Source organism: Eucyclogobius newberryi, unplaced genomic scaffold, assembly GCF_026437365.1.
Source record: "Eucyclogobius newberryi isolate DKJ021-1_F unplaced genomic scaffold, fEucNew1.0.hap1 SCAF_1, whole genome shotgun sequence".
NCBI classification, from domain to species: Eukaryota; Metazoa; Chordata; class Actinopteri; order Gobiiformes; family Gobiidae; genus Eucyclogobius; species Eucyclogobius newberryi.
Window position 1 is genome coordinate 15,842,216 of NW_027315723.1, and position 15,986 is coordinate 15,858,201.

Sequence of the window (15,986 nt, forward strand, 5' to 3'; positions counted from 1 at the left end):
CACACAGACCGAATGGTAATGGCGAATCAACCGGATATAGTGGTGGTCGACAAGGGTCAGAGGAAAGCCGTGGTGGTGGACATTGCAGTGCCATGGGATGGTAACATCCGGAAAAAGAAAAATACCAAGGCCTCAGAGAGGAGCTGGAGAAGGCTTGGAGCGTGAAGGTATCGGTGGGGCCCGTAGTGATCAGAGCACTTGGGGCAGTGACCCCCAAACTGGAGGAATGACTTGAGCAGATCCCAGGGAAAACATCTCAGTCCAGAAAAGTTCAGTGCAGGAACAGCAAAGATACTGCGCAGAACCCTCAAGCTCCCAGGCCTCTGGTAGAGGACCAGGGCTTGAGCTTGTGTGTATAATAAGATTTTGTTATAAAATGGCTCTTTTAAAACTCTCTAATAATAGTAGTAGTACTTTATATGTTCTCACCTCTCCATCGTTCGGCACTTTGAGTCGTGTGTCCGACTCTGCAAAAGTCTTCTGCACCACTGAAACATACATGCATATTATAAACATAATTACAACATAATAACACATGAATACAATTTTAATAATGTTCTCACCAGCTTTATCCGCAGTTGGCATGTTTTGAGAATTAGGTGTGAATTTCAGCGCAGGCTCCAATGCACTGAAGTGACACACATATGTTACAATCACAACATAATTATTATTTCTGCATTTTGTTTATTAGCATCTGCATATGGCGGGGCCATTTTCATTCTCCCCACGAAAACGAGAGGATTATTTCTTTCAAAATGTAAAACAAAAATACAAAATAGGAAGATCAGTTTATAAAGGAGCTGGCAGCTATTGTTATTAGCCTAATATCTAATATATGCCGGGTACGCTGGTGTATAAAGGAGAGTGTGGTGAGAGTGAATGTGGTACAACGGATGTATATGAGCCCATGGCTATAATCCAGCGTGTTGTGTTTACAGCATGTGTATTATCAATGTTCACTAACACACATTCTCCCCACCAAAAAAAGAAACAAAAACAATTAAATACAAATCAACATTAGGATTGAAGTCTGTACTTTTTCTTGCTGCTGTCTTTGTCCTGATTTGATTCTAGGGTCTCAGATGGTTTTGCAGATTTGGAAGAAGAAATGCCAGACTTGTACGACATAGAGCCTTCTGTAAACTGAAGGTAGAAAATAAATAAATAAGACAATTAAAAACAAGACAAAAAAATTCAGATTGAAGTAATTTATTTTAGCTGGAGCTACTACCTTCTTTCCTGGACCTGCAATGTTTCCATATTTATCTGAGAAAAAAGAAAATTAAACTAAATCAAAGGTTCATACATACTGAAATAACAATTATGTAGCTACAGAAGAACAATTCATGTCTAATTCAACTGTGTTTAATATAGATTATAATACTGTTAAACATTCTCATCAAACACCTGCGGCACTCTCTTACACATCGACAGAAGCGGTGACAGTCTCTTGTTTTTCTGACACATTGATCTGACAGTGAAATAAATGGAAACACCTCCAGGTCTGAACACACAGTTTTACACATGTGAGAGTTTCATGTGAGGCTTCCATGGTGTCTGAACTTCATTTAAATCCTGTATTCTGCTACTTGAGGTTTCTACTGGTTGTCTGCTACTCTTTGTTGGGAGAGTCTATTGCAAATACTGCTTGATTAACTGTCATATTCCTTTGCCAAAATAAAAAATATAGTGTCTAAACCAGACTTGGAGAGACTAATCCACGCATTTGACTACTGTAACAGCCTGCTCACTGGCCTCTCCAAACAAGCCTTGAAAGAGCTGCAGTACATCCAGAACGCTGCTGCTCGGGTCCTGAATAAAACCAGGAAGTACCATCACATTAGTCCTGTTCTCAGGTCTCTGCACTGGCTCCCTGTGGCTTTAAAGCAGCTCTGCTTGTGTCTCTCCATGGCCCTCGCACAAAGTAAATCTCGCACATGTTAGTGCCATATGAACCATCTCAGACTCTGAGGACCTCAGGGACCGGCCTCCTGCAGGTGCCCAGAGTCAGGACTAAACATGGACCGGCCTCCTGCTGGTGCCCAGAGTCAGGACTAAACATGGGGAATCTGCGTTTCAGTTTTATGGAGCTAAAATCTGGCCTCCTTGAGGTTGTGAGACAGGCTTCTACACTCGCAGTGTGTAAATCTAGGCTAAAATTGCTTCTATTTAGCATTTTATCTACAACTTATTCATTTTACTTACATCTTAATGCAATTATTTATGCTTTTATTTTTGTCTTGTGATTTATATTGTATTGTGATTTTAATATGTTTTTACTATTTTAAAGCACTTTGGGTTACTTTTGTATGAACTGTCCTCTACAAATACACTTTGATTGATTAATTGATGTGGAAGGAAAATCAGACAGGTCCAATTCCTAGTATTACAAATAGAGTTCAAGCGGCGGTCACTTCATAATTTGTTGCATTCTTCATTTCCCCCTCAGATACTCCTGTGCCATGGCAGCCCTGGAACAGACTGACATAAAAAGGATGCCCAAACAGATCACAAAGCTCTCTTGCTTCTCCCTGTGTCTGGGTTGGGTTCATCTGGGCTCTCTGGTTTTTCCCATCAGACAAACACTTGCACAATAGATGAAATCCTTCAGCTAAGGTCCTGACCAAACCTAGCTCAAAATCTGGAGATGAGTCCCTGAGCATTGTACTGTACTGGTTATGAAGGTATTGAAGGATGGGTTGAATGCAGAAGACACATTTTCTATGGGGACAAGTAAGTATACCCTAATCTGCAAAACCTGTAGACGCCGTACCATTGAGGAAGCTGTGGTAGGAGGAATCCATGCTGAGCTTTTTGAGTGAAGAGGGCAGGTCCTCTCTGTCTGCCTCAGAAATGTGGTCCAACAGGGAGGCCAAGCTCTGCACTGAACCATCTGCAAAAGCAAAACACAGGAAGAAATATATAATCATGATCATAATAAAACACTCCAGGCTCTGGACTAAATCATCTAAAATACATTGGAGGGGCCAACGGCACAGATTGGCAGCCTCACTTTTGCCAGTCTATCACAGGGCAATTGTGGCCACAGAATCTTACCGCCACCAAGTGTGGTGTGTGAATAAATCACAAAATTGTAAAGTGACGTTGAGCATCTGGTAAAGCAATGTATAAGACAAATGCATAAATATTAATATTATTCATTAGGATGGAAATAAAGTGTAACTGCGTATCACTTGACTGACTGAAGCAGGACTAAACCAGGACTTAATTTAGTAATTTAGTCTGCAATTACGAATTGTAAAAAAAGTATTTATATTATGCTTTTAAAATATTTTCAATACAAGGAAATATTTTTGTAGCAACAGTCCCAGACTCTGGAATAGTCTTCCTCTGAGCATTAGAACATCCTAATCTCTGAATATTGCTGTTATTTTAGCTTGTTTTTGCATGCCTTGTATGTTTTATGGAATTTTGTATTGCCTTTGTACAGCACTTTGGGGCAAGCGCTTTATAAATAAACATGACTAAATCATAAAATGCATCTGAGCAATTTCCCAGCTCATATGTGTGGAAGTCTGTGTCAAAGTCAATCAATTTGATTAGTTGGTGCTACCGAAAGACCGACTACACTAGACCTCCTAAACTGTATTAAAGTAAATGTACAAATAGTTGTAGTAATAGTAGTAGTAACAGTAGTAATAGTAGTAGTATTTTTCTCTCACCGTCGATTGCTCCTAAAGTTTTAAACTGTTTCTGGGGTTTCTTATTCTGCTGCTGCTGTTCGGAGCCGAGCTGAGACACAAAGTCCTGTCCGTAATCCAGTGGAAAGTCCATATCAGGGAAAAAGGAGGGTCCAGAGGAGAGCGCCCCCGTGTGGTGAGACAGAGGCTGTGTGGGAAGAGAGGCAGAGGACAGTGCTCCCGTGTGGCTTGACAAGGAAGAGGACGGGGAGCCCAGATAATAAGAAACCAGGTCCTGGAGCAGCTGCTGGTCCTGGACCAAAGACCCAGACCGAGAATTAGACCGAGGGAAGACCGGGTTTTGGTCCAGAGAGTTCAGGGAGCGTTCCTCCTCATCCTGGTATCCAAACTGCTGCTGCTGCTGCTGCTGCTGCTGCTGCAACTAACAAAAGAGGCCAGATGAGAAGATAAAAAGATAAAAAGAAAACAGAACTAAACCGGGAAAAATCTGAACTAATAAATCAACCAATTAATCAAAATATATTTGTATTGCACTAAGGGTCAAAGGGTGCACAAAGTGCTTCACTGAGGCAATAAAACAATCATACAATAAACCATTTTTTAAAATGACATACATTGAAAATATGTCAAATGCTTGCCTAAAGAGGTGTGTCTTAAGATGTGACCAAAATAGTGACAGTTCAGTTATGGCCCGCAGTTCAAACTAGGACTTAACCAGGAGCGCACCAATCCAAGGGCTGAGCCAGAATTAAACCTCGATGAAATCCAGGACTGATCTCGAGCTAAGCCTGGACTAAATCTGAACTAAGCGAGGGACCAAACTGAACCAGAGCAAAATTAAAGCAGGCCTGAAATAACACCATCCAAAGAAACATTTCGTTGATTCATCATACTTATCTCAATTTAATATTATAATTTCCCTCCTGTGCAGGAAGCAGTTAACACATTAGACTGACACTTTACTGAAAGTCTCCTCTGGGAAATCTGCTCTCTTGATTGAACCCTCCATTACAGAGGAGCCTTGGATATCTCTACAGACCACACAGAATGGTCGGCAGGGATGACATGCTCTTGCTTGAATTTTCTTCAGGATTAATAAAGTATCTTTCTAGCTATCTGTCTAAATGACAGACAGTTTTCTATCCTGGTAAAATACCTGTTTGTAGGAGTAGGGGTCCACCAGGGGGCTACGCACAGACGACTGCGACGGATCTAAAATCATGTAATCCACAAACTGTTGGATCAACTGCTCATCTGGAGAGGCAGGGGGCTGAGGTTCAGGCCCAGGTCTGGGGGGAGAGGGCACTGATGATGAAGACTGGGTATCACAGGCACCTCATAGTTTGTTATAAACCTAACAATACCAATAACATTATGATAATCAGTGTGCCGCACAGAATCGTTAAGAAACATACAAAAAGGTTACATAAAAGTACTGTAAAGATTAAAACAGAATAATACAATTTCAACTATAATACATGAGGAAGTTTTCGTTCAGAAAATACACAAAAGACAGAGAGAAATAAAATTATATTCACACATCAATTTATCTTTTTGTCACAAGCCAGACAAATGTACTGATGACACGGCGGGGAACTCACAGCCTTCTCTGGTCCTTTGTAGGTCCCACTGTGGGCACTTTGCTCAGCTCTTGACTGATGATGGCCTGGGTCATGTCATCACTCCACGTAAGACCTGGATCACACAGACAAATGATGTTTCCACAAAACAAGCGTCAAATGTTCTGCCAAATAGATCAGCTATCTTCAGTGACAGTTAACAAACGTTAACAAAAAAACTTAAATAATTGAACCTTGTTCCAAGATTTCCTTGAGGACCTGCTGCAATCGGTGCAGGACCCGGACTGAGACCTGGTACTGGACCTGGATCTGGTCTGGACTTTGGCACTGACCAAACAAACCATCTGTAGGAAAGAGAGAGAGGTGACAGAGAATGGGAAAATGAGAATGAGCTGTTTTATAGTGATTTTTGTTTTGAGTGGATATGAGTGAACTTTAAAATGACAGAGGAGCGCTTCTGGATTCCCACCTGATGACATCATTCGCTCTGCAGAGGGAGACAGACTAACACTGCATATTTACGTAAACATGTGTGAATGAAACAACACAACTCCAGGGATGATTTTAGCAGAAAACTACATGATAGAACAGGGGTGGGCAATTATTTTCCTCCGAGGGCCATATTCAAATCCAGGCAAGTAGCGGAGGGCCGGCCCGCCATCATTGGTGTGAAAAAAAAAATATATATATATATGTATATATCAAATATCAAATAAAATATCACTTTTCTGTCAAATATAGGCGATTGAATTTATTATTTAATTAATTTCATGTCATCTTTATTAAGGATACAAGTGCAGACAGATGTTACGGACAGTTAAAAAATAGAAACTAATAATCTTTCTAGGGGCCGTATTAAAACATGCCGAGGGTCACATCTTGCCCCTGGGGCCACAAATGCCCAGGGGTCTCATTTATGAAGCATGTGTGACTTTCCAAGTTAAGTTTGGGATTTACAAAAAGACAACTTGACCTAAAATGAGCGGTTCGGTCCAAAAAATGCAGAACTTTGTGCATCAGAGCTTTAAGAGATGAGGCACAAGAGATCGAGTTCAGAGATCAAGCTTAAGTGAGTTTAAGGCCATTTCTGCTTCGTCAGTGCGGACATTCGCAGGACTTCGTCAGACACTACATCCCAAACAAGTAGCCCTGCTGTACATGCACGCTATGATATTCTCTCACATCTCATACTGCATGACATCATGGGCCCAGGCAGCTCCCTCAGCTACAAAGAAAATTGGTTCACCAAGCTATGAAACTTATGGATAGAAATACCTGTCCGATTTAATCACTGCCACATTCTCAAGAATTATAATTTATTAAGTTTTGAAAGCTTCAGTAACCTGTGTTTTCTTAAATGATGTTTCAAATGTATCAATAATTTGGCCCCTGAACCGATCAGTACATTTATACAGAGACTAAACAGCAGCAGAATTACAAGAGGCTCCTCAAACCCATCCATCCATTTTCTGCCGCTTTATCCGAGGCCGGGTCGCAGGGGCAGCAGTCTGAGCAGGGACTCCCAGACTTCCCTCTCCCCAGACACTTCCTCTAACTCCTCCGGGGGGATCCCGAGGCGTTCCCAGGCCAGCCGAGAGACATAGTCTCTCCAGCGTGTCCTGGGTCTTCCCCGGGGCCTCTTCCCGGTGGGACATGCCTGAAACACCTCCCGAGGGAGGCGCCCAGGAGGCATCCGGAACAGATGCCCGAGCCACCTCAGCTGGCTCCTCTCGACGTGGAGGAGCAGCGGCTCTACTCCGAGCTCCCCCCGTGTGGCCGAGCTCCTCACCTTATCTCTAAGGGAGCGCCCAGCCACACGGCGGAGGAAATGAGTTTCCTCCGCTCCTCAAACCAAAACTGTCAAATCCCACAGTGCAGGACGTCATTTGGACAATCATCCTTCTCTTTTAAGAGCGGTAAACTCCTTGCCCCCTGAAATAAAGTGCATCATGGAAGCAATATGTTCACCTCCAGACTGAAGGGCTGGCTGAAAGAAAATCAAAACTGTACCCATCTGTAAGTGTTATGAATGTGTATGAGTGACGTGCATGAGTGACGTCATGAGTGACGTGTATGAGTGAAGAAGAATGAGTTGTGTAGATGTGTATATTTATCACTGATTTATTTGAATGAAAATGTGTTTTAATGCCTTTTATATTTGTGGGGGGATTTAGAAAAGCCCAACCAGGGACAAGTTGAAAATTAGCCCTGGCTATAATCTTTGTGTGCGTCACATCGGCTGCAAGCTTTGTTTGTAACTATGTATGATTGCATTGTCCCTGTGAAATAAAAAAATAAATAAAAAACATTTTTAGTAAGAATTCCACGTTACGTTTTATAAATGAGACCCCTGGTCTGGAAGGGCGGAATTATTCTTTTTTTTCCTCTTTTTTTTAAATATTACTTGGCATGTTTGGCGGGCCGGATTATAAAGACAAATGGGCCGTATGTTGCCCGCGGGCCGTAGTTTGCCCAGGTCTGTGATAGAAGATACAAGATACTATATTATCATGAAACAAGGAAATTGTACTAGAGAGCAATTCTAGTTCCAGGACGACTGCTGGTCCAAACATCCCTATCTAATAGTGCTGTTCAATAGTTACTTTGAGAATAGATAATATATAACAACATTATATACACAATGTCACCACTTTTGACTTAGATTATTTGCTAAAGAAATATTAACAGACAGCCACTGATATCGGTTGATATCAGGTAGTTTATCCAAGTCCTTAATTAGTTGTATCAGTATCTTTTCTGTTGTGTTTTTATCACATTGACTTGTTTGTATCCCTCCTCTGCACATACACACACCACACATGAAGATTGTGCCTTAACCGGTTGGAACAGGAAACCAAGTCTACAAACAAAACTAAAGTGGGCTCAAACCAGGACAAGTATAACCTGAGATATATCCAGTGTGTCCTGTATATCAGGATCCCTCCTCCTCTCTTATGAGTTTGATGGCTTGTGCGCGTGGACCCTGGGCAGCAGTGATGACTCACCCTCTCAAACAAACTAGAGGGAAACGCCAGAGTGATGTCAGCGTTCCTATGGCAACAAACCACTCAGCCACGCTCCCATTGGTGGATTCGTACACTCGCTGGGCTCTGATACGAAGGCTCTATGTTGTTTACCTTTCCTCCCTCCATCTCTCCATCCCTCTTCTTTTCCTCCATCATTTTGTTTTTCTCTGTGAAAAGGCAGAAACCACTGCACTGCCTGTAGATCTTATATTAAATTAACGGGAAAAGTAGCAAGATATTACTGACTGAATATTTGCATGTTTCTTTCTACTATTCCTTCTACTACTACTGCCACTGAATTAATTTAGCAAAGATTAAATTCATTCAGTGAGTTTGTCTAGTTACTTTTGTTTTGGTCAAGTCTGAATTTAACTCTAGCCTACTCATTTTAGTCCAAGTTTAGACTCAGTTCAGTCCTGATTTTGACCGGGTTGTGGGTTAGTCTGGGTTAGGAGACTTTTATTAAGCCATGTTTAGCATATTTTAGTTCTACTTAAGTGCCGGTTCAGTCCATGTTGTGAGTGTATGTATTGTTTGACATGACTTGTTTTTGACTAATTTTCACAATTCTTCCAGCATATTTCTTTCTTTAGTAGAGAACATCACGGTCTCCTCCTTTTATCCTTTTCTTCTCATTGATTAAACATTCACTGAACTCCACGTTGACCAGAGACCACACGAACACAAACAGAACAGTTAGATACAAGATGACACTTACCGTCACTACAGATTTGCTCTCGGACACACAATTTCCTCTCAAACAAGCATCCTGAAAAACACAAGGAAATCACATGAGACTGTCCTGGTTTAGTCCTAGTTTAGTCCTGGTTTAGTCCTAGTTTAGTCCTGGTTTAGTCCTAGTTTAGTCCTGGTTTAGTCCTGGTTTAGTCCTAGTTTAGTCCTGGTTTAGTCCTAGTTTAGTCCTGGTTTAGTCCTGGTTTAGTCCTAGTTTAGTCCTGGTTTCGTCCTGGTTTAGTCCTGGTTTAGTCCTGGTTTAGTCCTAGTTTGATGTTGAATCCACCCTGGTTTTGTCCTTCTTGGTTTGGATTTGGCGTTGCTCTTGTTCAGTTAAGTCCTGGTTTAGATCAGTTTAGAGCCTCATACTTAGTCCTGGTTTTGTCCTAGTCTTGGTTTAGACACGGACAAATGTGTAGCCCTAGTTTAATCTCGAGTTAGCCCTGGTTCAGTCCTAGTTTAATCTTATACTAGCCCTGGTTTAGTTCCATTTTAGTCCCTTATTAAATCCTGCTTTGGACATGTGCATATGTGTAGTCCGGTTTAATCTTGTTTTAGCCCAGATTTGGTCTTGGTTCATATAAGATAAGATATTCCTTTATTGTCCCACATGGGGAAATTTCATTGGTGCAACGCAGGTAGATACAGAGGTAGATACAGAAGAACAGATCACTTATAGGAAGTCTGAAAAACACTTTCAGTAGAAGATCTCCTATAAATAAATAAAAACTCCCATAGACAAATAAATAAATACCATTGCATGTGATCACGACAGTAATTGCACATGAATATGTGTCACAACAGCACATAGATTGCACATGAATTTCACAGTAATTGCACATACGACAGAATTGCACATCAGTATTAGGTTAGGTCAGTATTGCGACGGGATAACGTGACGATCTCCGGGTAAGACGACTGTTCTCCGCAGTTTCATGAGTTCCTCCTTTGTGGAAACGCGGCACGGCGCCGGCCGGGGGGGGCGGGGCCGGAGCCGGGGGGGGCGGGGCCGGAGCCAAGACACATCGCCACGACACGACGAAAACACTCAATCCAGCCGAATAAAGTCAAAACAAGTTAATTTAAAGCGATTCCAGTGCGTGTCCCGATCGTTCGTGAAGTTCCTCTTTCATATAAACGTGTATATAAACGTGTACCGACGACACGCCGTACTTTAGCGCGGCCGGAGGGCGCGGGGGGGGGGCTGGTGGGCTCGCTCGGAGCTAGCTCACGTCACAACAACACAACGAACGCAACGAAAAACGCTCAAATCCAGCCGAAAAAAGTCAAAAACAGTTGAATTAAAAAACTATTCCAGCGCGTGTCCCTATCGTACAGTAAAGTAGAAAAAAAATACTTACTATATTTACAAAATATAGGAGATAAAGCACAATAAGTGTGAGAAAGAAGAGAGAGCGTTTACACCGGGCTGCCAGCTGTACCAGCCCCTTATGACGTATTTGGTCCTGGTTTAGTTCTGTTTCAGGCCTGGTTTACTACTTGATTAAAAGTTTTATGAAATGCCATTTATACATTCTGCTGTTGCATTAGTCCAGAACACCCTGGCCTTTCTCTGACATTACCACAAACAAAAACCTGAACAATTAAACCAAAAGAGACGACATTTTTTCACTGATAACAGCAACACATGGAAAGCGTGGCATTTTGAATACAATCATGAGGTTTAAAACATAAATTATGTATGAAGCAGATGGATAGATTACCCTGGGTGTAATTATGGCTTAGATCTGGTTTAGTCTTGATTTAGTCCTGATGAATAATTCATTCTTTAAGGTTGAGGTTAAGGTACACTTTCTTGTCCCCATAGAGACATGTGTCCTTTGCATTTGACCCATCCCTCAATGCCGCTGGGGCCTCTCCTGAGGAGCAGTGGTCACTGCTGTGCAGCACCCAGGGATCCAGCTCCAGATCCTTGTCCTAGACTTGGTCAGGACTACCTTAGCTGGAGGATTTTACCTATTTTTTCCACCAACCCAAATTAATTCCAATATTTAGGGTTTGGGTTGAGTCCTGCTCGAGTCTTGATTTACAGTAGTTGGATACAGTCCTGGTCTAATTATGTATCAATGTGTGGTCGTCCTGTGTCAGTCCTCTTTGTGGTCAGTCTGTATGTGACAGAACATAATTCTGGTTAGCCCTCTCTTTATTTAGTTTGTCCAGCTTTTGTTCTAAAAAAAAAAAGTGTCTAAAGATTATGTTCACAAGAAACAAATATACTCCTTCTGACTCACAGCTGGAGGCAATAAATATGTTTACTAAATCAATAGAGTACACATGGTTTATCTATTGGTCCCATTGGTTTGAGTCCCAGGTTAAATTCGGTTTAGCCCTGATGTAGTAAAGTAACCCTTTCAAGGTTCCCATTGCACCAAAAGTAAATATGATTTATCTACTCCTCAGACAAACTTTAAAGGTTGGAGGTTGGCAATGTATCGAATTATAAATCATACTTTTAATCATGTCCCATTCTCATATTTGGTCCAGGACCATGGCAACAAGAATAAACATTTCCTTCAGTACCACCAACTTAAATAATAGTTACCTTTCACATTTAAGACAACCATCAATTTGTTATCAATTAGTATTCACACAACAAAAAAACGTCTCGAGAAAATGTACAAAACAATAGTGCACTAAACCTTTCCCTCTGACCAAAGGGGAGGAAGATCTAAATATTGCTCTCAGTGTCAGATCATGTGCTCAAATCTTTCAAAACATCTACTCTAAAAGCGTACAACTTATACAATATAAAATCCTATATGGAGCTTACACCAGTCACAGAATGTTTAGAATAGGCTTTTCCTCAGAGCCCTACACTCGCCTGTACAGAGAATACACAAGTACTTACATCTACTTTGGCTTTGCCCAATGTACTAAATTCCCTAGTGAGTCAAGATATTAGGTGATTTGCAAATTGTACACCACATCTAACAGTTTTAGCTTGTCCTGCAGATCATTTAGTTTTTTATGCCTTTGTTTCGTTTAAGCAGAAGAAACAGCAATAATGTAGTGTTTAGTGTTATTTTTTCTTTTACAAATCTACAGTAAGGTAAACCGGGGCATGATCACTTCAATATCAAAATCAGTGACTTTTGATCTATGTAAAATAAAAAAAAAGTCTATTCTATTCTATTTTATCTAATTTTATTTGTAAATTCTAAATGTTATGCATGCCCTTTTGATATATTTTGCTACTATTATTATTCATTGTTGTATATTGCACCAAAATGCGTTCCTAGTTTGTGAATTCTGTTCACTGGCAATAAAACCCAGTCTGATTCGATGTGGATTGGAAAATGTGTGTATTATCCAGCACATTTCCCTCCAGATCTCTATTAGGTCTATATTTTTTATTAATTTGCCATAAAATATGATTTATCATTTTACTAGTGCTGTGTGGGTTTGAGATGTCAGGCTGTTGGTGGAGGTTGAAAAGTAAAAACAGAAGGTTCCATCCTGAAAACACTTAAAAAACGTACCACCTGACAAAATTCAGGCCAGTGCTTTTAGGGAAGTCGCTTTAAGAACAAGGGCCCTTCGTAGCGCCTTCCTCGCCTGTGCTACTGTAAGTTTCAATCCAATAAGCGAGTAGCTGTCATGCCACATCCTAAACACTGCACTTCTGCTGCATTTATAGAACTGTTTTAACCCCGGCACACTTTATCACCTACACATTTAACAGTGCTATTGATTAAAAATAAGAATACATTTATAAAACAAATAGCTTACTTAGCTGCCACAACTAAGCCTAAGACCAAAATGAAGCATTTAACAACCAAATACAAATGTGCCTATGTAGAATCTATCTATGGTTTGTTACCCAGGCAACTTAACTCCAGGCCATTACCTGAGTGCATGGAACAACAAATAAGATCAAAGGCACAAAATGTTCGACTGTTTTAAATGTTGTAAATATATGTTAGAATATAATTGTTCATAATGTTTTGAGGTAGGGTTCATTCATTCATCTCTACCGCTTGGGGGTCGCGGGTGACTGGAGCCTATCCCAGTGACTTTGGGCCTTAGGCGGGGCACACCCTGGACAGGAGCCAGCTCGTAGCAGAACGGCAGAAATTCAGTAAAAGCGTGTGGTTTGGAGCTTAGGAGGAGTTCAGATATGTGTTTGTGTTTGATTTTAAAGAAGAAAGAATGTAATTAAAAAAATCATGATGGATCAATATGAGGAAAAGAAATATGTAATGTATAGATACAGATTAAAAGCAGGGCAATATTGTGCATGATTGTGTTAACTAAACCAGAGCTGACAAAGGCTTATACATTTAACTTTAACACTAAAAAGACTTCAGTTTAGTGCTGCTAGAACAGTGTTTACTGAACCCAGGCTTGGTCTTGTCACTCATGTGTAAATCAAGGATTTAAGGAGTGAAGTCCTAGAAAGGTCCATTAACTAGTTCTAATCCGATTTAAATCCAGGCTTTATTCCTCCATATCCCATATCAGGGCTGGTTTTGTCTGAGCGTTCATTCTGTCTGAGCCTCATTTACTTCTCTGCTCTTTTTCAAGTCTTTCCCCGCTCTTGCTCTCTTTTCTCTCTCTTTCTTCTTGGTTCTGATATTGTCTGATTATATTTAACAGACCACTTTCTGTTTGCTGTGGGATCATCACAACAAACCACTGATGGAGGCTTAAGACAGACCAGTAATAAAATAGCACTTTATGAAGCAAAAGTGAGCCAAGTACCAAGCAGGAGGAAACCAAAGGACACAGACACATGGAGAACATGCAAACTAAAGAGGGTTATGTGGCTGGGCTTGATCCAGGGGCTGGAGGATAGAAAGTAACTTGGGCATTTCCTGCATATTTACAGTATATGTTTTATAAAAAAAAAAAAAAAAAAAACTCCAAACAGTTTAGTTCTGGTTTAGTTCTAGTTTAGTGCTGGTTAGTTTTGGTTTAGTGCTGGCTCGTCTTATTTATTTAGTTATTTATTTGATTGGGACAGAGCCTGTTAATGGACCGACATTAAACAACATGAATGTAATTACACTGGATTGTAGCTCATTTTCAAGTGGCTGGTGTCACAAAAGGGCCCATAACAAAACCAAATAATTCAATTTATACAAAAACACAGTCAACAAGCCTCACGTTGCACAGTCCTCACATTGCACAGTCCTCACATTGCACCGTCCTCACGTTGCACAGTCCTCACGTTGCACAGACCTCACATTGCACAGTCCTCACATTGCACAGTCCTCACGTTGCACCGTCCTCACGTTGCACAGTCCTCACGTTGCACAGACCTCACATTGCACAGTCCTCACATTGCACAGTCCTCACGTTGCACCGTCCTCACGTTGCACAGTCCTCACGTTGCACAGACCTCACATTGCACAGTCCTCACATTGCACAGTCCTCACGTTGCACAGTCCTCACATTGCACAGTCCTCACATTGCACAGTCCTCACATTGCACAGTCCTCACGTTGCACAGTCCTCACGTTGCACAGACCTCACATTGCACAGTCCTCACGTTGCACAGACCTCACATTGCACAGTCCTCACATTGCACAGTCCTCACGTTGCACCGTCCTCACGTTGCACAGTCCTCACGTTGCACAGTCCTCACGTTGCACAGTCCTCACGTTGCACAGTCCTCACGTTGCACCGTCCTCACGTTGCACAGTCCTCACGTTGCACAGTCCTCACGTTGCACAGTCCTCACGTTGCACAGTCCTCACGTTGCACCGTCCTCACGTTGCACAGTCCTCACAATGCACCGTCCTCACGTTGCACAGTCCTCACGTTGCACAGTCCTCACGTTGCACAGTCCTCACGTTGCACCGTCCTCACGTTGCACAGTCCTCACGTTGCACAGTCCTCACGTTGCACCGTCCTCACGTTGCACCGTCCTCACGTTGCACCGTCCTCACGTTGCACAGTCCTCACGTTGCACAGTCCTCACGTTGCACAGTCCTCACGTTGCACAGTCCTCACGTTGCACAGTCCTCACGTTGCACAGTACTCACGTTGCACCGTCCTCACGTTGCACCGTCCTCACGTTGCACAGTCCTCACAATGCACAGTCCTCACGTTGCACAGTCCTCACGTTGCACAGTACTCACGTTGCACCGTCCTCACGTTGCACCGTCCTCACGTTGCACAGTCCTCACATTGCACAGTCCTCACGTTGCACAGTCCTCACATTGCACAGTCCTCACGTTGCACAGTCCTCACATTGCACAGTCCTCACATTGCACAGTCCTCACATTGGTTACATAGAGTATAGTCCTCATTATCTATTTACCGTTTTTTCCCATTCCTCTTTCCGCTTTCATCTGAACCCAGCCGTCTGATCTGACGTAAATGTGTCTGACTCATGGTGCAGCCCCTCCACACCCCTGTCTCTGCTCATCTATGTCCCCTGTGTCCAAATGTCCACACACACATGTACAGATAACGTGTCTCTAGATGTCCACACACACATGTACAGATAACGCGTCTCTAGATGTCCACACACACATGTACAGATAACGCGTCTCTAGATGTCCACACACACATGTACAGATAATGCGTCTCTAGATGTCCACACACACATGTACAGATAACGCGTCTCTAGATGTCCACACACACAAGTACAGGTAAAGCGTCTCTAGATGTCCACACACACATGTACAGATAACGCGTCTCTAGATGTCCACACACACATGTACAGATAACGCGTCTCTAGATGTCCACACACACAAGTACAGGTAAAGCGTCTCTAGATGTCCACACACACATGTACAGATAACGCGTCTCTAGATGTCCACACACACATGTACAGGTAAAGCGTCTCTAGATGTCCACACACACATGTACAGATAACGCGTCTCTAGATGTCCTCACACACATGTACAGGTAAAGCGTCTCTAGATGTCCACACACACATGTACAGGTAAAGCGTCTCTAGATGTCCACACACACATGTACAGATAACGCGTCTCTAGATGTTCACACACACAT

The 15,986-nt window shown here is 42.1% G+C and overlaps 1 protein-coding gene across 5 annotated transcripts in view; it reads right to left on the reverse strand.

Annotated features, from left to right (window-relative positions):
* LOC140350107 (receptor-type tyrosine-protein phosphatase-like N) overlaps positions 1-15,986 on the reverse strand; it is a 32,376-nt gene that overhangs the window by 15,832 nt on the left and 558 nt on the right. For 2 of the 5 annotated variants that reach the window (XM_072436115.1, XM_072436087.1), the window contains exons 2-11: positions 8,987-9,037; positions 5,476-5,586; positions 5,264-5,357; positions 4,819-4,951; positions 3,684-4,059; positions 2,774-2,893; positions 1,232-1,266; positions 1,037-1,143; positions 564-628; positions 430-488 (exon numbers count right to left, since the gene is read on the reverse strand). In XM_072436115.1, coding sequence (XP_072292216.1) covers positions 430-488; positions 564-628; positions 1,037-1,143; positions 1,232-1,266; positions 2,774-2,893; positions 3,684-4,059; positions 4,819-4,951; positions 5,264-5,357; positions 5,476-5,586; positions 8,987-9,037 — 1,151 coding nt within the window. Of the gene's footprint in view, positions 1-429; positions 489-563; positions 629-1,036; positions 1,144-1,231; positions 1,267-2,773; positions 2,894-3,683; positions 4,060-4,818; positions 4,952-5,259; positions 5,358-5,475; positions 5,587-8,986; positions 9,038-15,986 lie in introns of those variants that run through there. The other 3 variants (XM_072436105.1, XM_072436096.1, XM_072436142.1) reach the window with 3 other exon arrangements.